At 37.0% G+C, this 2494-nt stretch overlaps 1 protein-coding gene across 1 annotated transcript; it reads left to right on the top strand.

Annotated features, from left to right (window-relative positions):
- Positions 1 to 346: 346 nt before the first annotated feature.
- On the top strand, positions 347 to 2075 carry LOC142168912 (uncharacterized). The gene is made up of 4 exons (XM_075230087.1): positions 347 to 523; positions 1164 to 1355; positions 1591 to 1641; positions 1809 to 2075. Exons 1-4 carry the CDS (start codon positions 347 to 349, stop codon positions 2073 to 2075), a joined length of 687 nt encoding a protein of 228 aa, XP_075086188.1.
- The last annotated feature ends 419 nt before the right edge of the window (positions 2076 to 2494 follow it).

The following is a 2494-nucleotide window of genomic DNA, read 5'->3' as shown; positions in this document are numbered from 1 at the left end:
CATTAGATAATTCTTCCCATTTTCCATATCTATGGCTTCTCCAAGAACCTTTGAGAAATCTCCATCTTGATCATCCTTATCATGTGAATCTTTCCTACTTTAGTGGTAAGATTCATCAAAGATCACATGCACACTTTCCTCTACACATTGAGTCCTTTTGTTGTAGACTTTGTATGCCTTGATTTGAGAAGAGTAACCAAGAAAAATTCCCTTATCACTTTTTGCATCAAAATTTTCTAATGCTTCCTTACCATTGTTGAGAACAAAATATTTGCAACCAAATGCCCTTAGGTAAGTCAGCTTTGGTTTTATCCCATTAAGCAGTTCTGATTCTATCTTTACACTCATGGCCAAATCTGATGATGATGAGGACAACGAGGAAGATGAGGTAAATTTTCTTGATGTTCAAAGAAACTTGAAAAATTACTCTCAAGAGAAACTGATATCCTTAGCAAATGTTTTGATTGATACTTATCACAGTCTTATTAGTGAGAAAAATATTTTAACTGAGGAAATTGGAGAGGTAGAATAAGAGAGAGATGATTTGGTGGTTGTAATTGTAGATCTAAAGGAACAAGTGGAAGAAATAACAAAAGAAAATACCTTGTTAAAAAATCAAATGAAAAAGTGGATAAAAACCCCTAAGGGGAAAGAAGTAGCTAGTGAGGCTCAACTTAAGCTTTAAAGGGAGCTCAAAGAGGTCAAAATAAGCCTCATTGCTGAGCTTGAAAAGAATAAAAAACTCCAGGAGGACTTAAAAAGAGTTAAAAATGATTTAGAAGTCTCTTAAATGGATCTGGTCCTCTGATGTAATCACGTCTATGTATAAAAGTAATGATGGAAACAGGCAAGGAAACAGGTTCCATAAGGTTAAAGCTCCCTATAATCCCCATAGCAAGTATGTTACTGTGACTGATAATTGGCTTCGCACTCATTGTGGGCAACTTGGTCAATACAAGGACACTTGTAAAGCTAAATTTTAATCTTAGAAGAAAAATAATGTTTTTGTTAAAAGGAAACCTACTGTTAAGGAACCTAGTTCTTTGAATAAGAAATATATGATACCTGGATGGACAAAAAGAATTTTGATTCACTCATTCTATCATTACAAGGGACCCAAACTGGTTTGGATTCCTAAATCTAATCTATGATTTTATGTGCAGGCTGAAGTGGAGGGAAGCAGTCAAAAATGGTACATGGACAGGGGCTGCTCTAAACACGTGACTGGAAGAATGGATGATTTTCTCATATTCAAGGCCTTGCAAGGTGGGAGTGTGTCCTTTGGAAATGGCAAGAAGAGGTATATTCTTGGCGTTGGAAAGATTGGCAAAACACTTTCCCACTCAATTGAAAATGTAATTATGTGATTGGCTTGAAATACAACTTATTGAGTGTATCCCAAATCTGTGACAAAGGGAACAACGTGGAGTTCCTGTCAAAATCTTGTACTATCACAAATCTCAGAGTTGGTGAAGTGGTCTTGTTTGCAAAGAGGTTCAAGAACATCTATGTTGCAGACTTCAACTCTCTAAATGGTGGTGATCTTACATGCCTAAGTTCTATTGATGACAATGTTGAGCTATGACACAGACAACTAGGGCAAGCTTTTCTTTGCCGAACAAGCAGATCAAGAAGGACCTGGTTTGTGGGCTGCCCAAGTCAAAGTTCAATGATCACAAAGTGTGTGATGCGTGTTAAAAAGGGAAGCAAGTCAGGTCCTCGTTTAAACCAAAGAAGGAAGTGAGAACATCAAGGCCACTGGATCTTCTTCATATGGATCTTTGTATACCTATGAGGATACATAGCAGAGGAGGAAAGAAGTACATCTTGTAATTGTTGATGACTATTCCAGATTTACATGGACTTTATTTCTGAGGACCAAGGATGAAACATTTCCAGTATTGCTTGTATTTGTGAAGCAGATTCAAGTGAAGATGGCTTATAATGTTTTGAGTATTAGATCTGATCATGGCACCGAGTTTGACAATGCCAAGTTTGATGAATTTTGTTCTGAAAATGGTATAAGTCATAATTTTTCTGCTCCCAGAACACCTCAACAAAATGGTGTTGTGTAGAGAAAAAATAAGACTCTTAAGGATATGACTAGAACAATGTTGATTGACAGTGGTGTGTCAAAGCGTTTTTGGGCTGAAGCAGCTAACACTGCATGTTATTTGATTAACAGGTGCATGATCAAGTCCTTGCTTGACAAGACTCCACTTGAGTCTCTGTTGTCAGCCTTGAGAACTAGGTTCTTCTCCTTTTTTGGCTCTCTTCTTTCAAGATCTTTCTTCTTCTTCATCTCATAAGTTTTGAAATTTCCAATGATTTCATCAATGGCCAGCTTTTGCATATCCTTGACTTCAGTGATAGCATTAACTTTACTTTCCCAGGAACCTGGTAGAACACTGAGTATTTTCTGGAGCAATTTGTTTCTTGGGATGCCTTCTCTAAGGGAGTGAAGCGCATTGATAAACTAGGTAAAATGTGTATG

This window comes from Nicotiana tabacum, chromosome 14 (genome assembly GCF_000715075.1).
Source record: "Nicotiana tabacum cultivar K326 chromosome 14, ASM71507v2, whole genome shotgun sequence".
Taxonomy (NCBI): domain Eukaryota; kingdom Viridiplantae; phylum Streptophyta; class Magnoliopsida; order Solanales; family Solanaceae; genus Nicotiana; species Nicotiana tabacum.
This window is presented reverse-complemented; position numbering and strand designations above follow the sequence as displayed.

What these genes read in the sequence shown, in the direction of transcription:
- LOC142168912 (XM_075230087.1), top strand. Translation starts at nt 347, where the DNA reads ATGGCCAAATCTGATGATGATGAGGACAACGAGGAAGATGAGGTAAAT. An exon ending in TAACTGAGGAAATTGGAGAG is followed by an intron (nt 524 to 1,163) that starts GTAGAATAAGAG and finishes TTTTATGTGCAG; the next exon opens with GCTGAAGTGGAGGGAAGCAG. An exon ending in TTTCCCACTCAATTGAAAAT is followed by an intron (nt 1,356 to 1,590) that starts GTAATTATGTGA and finishes GCTATGACACAG; the next exon opens with ACAACTAGGGCAAGCTTTTC.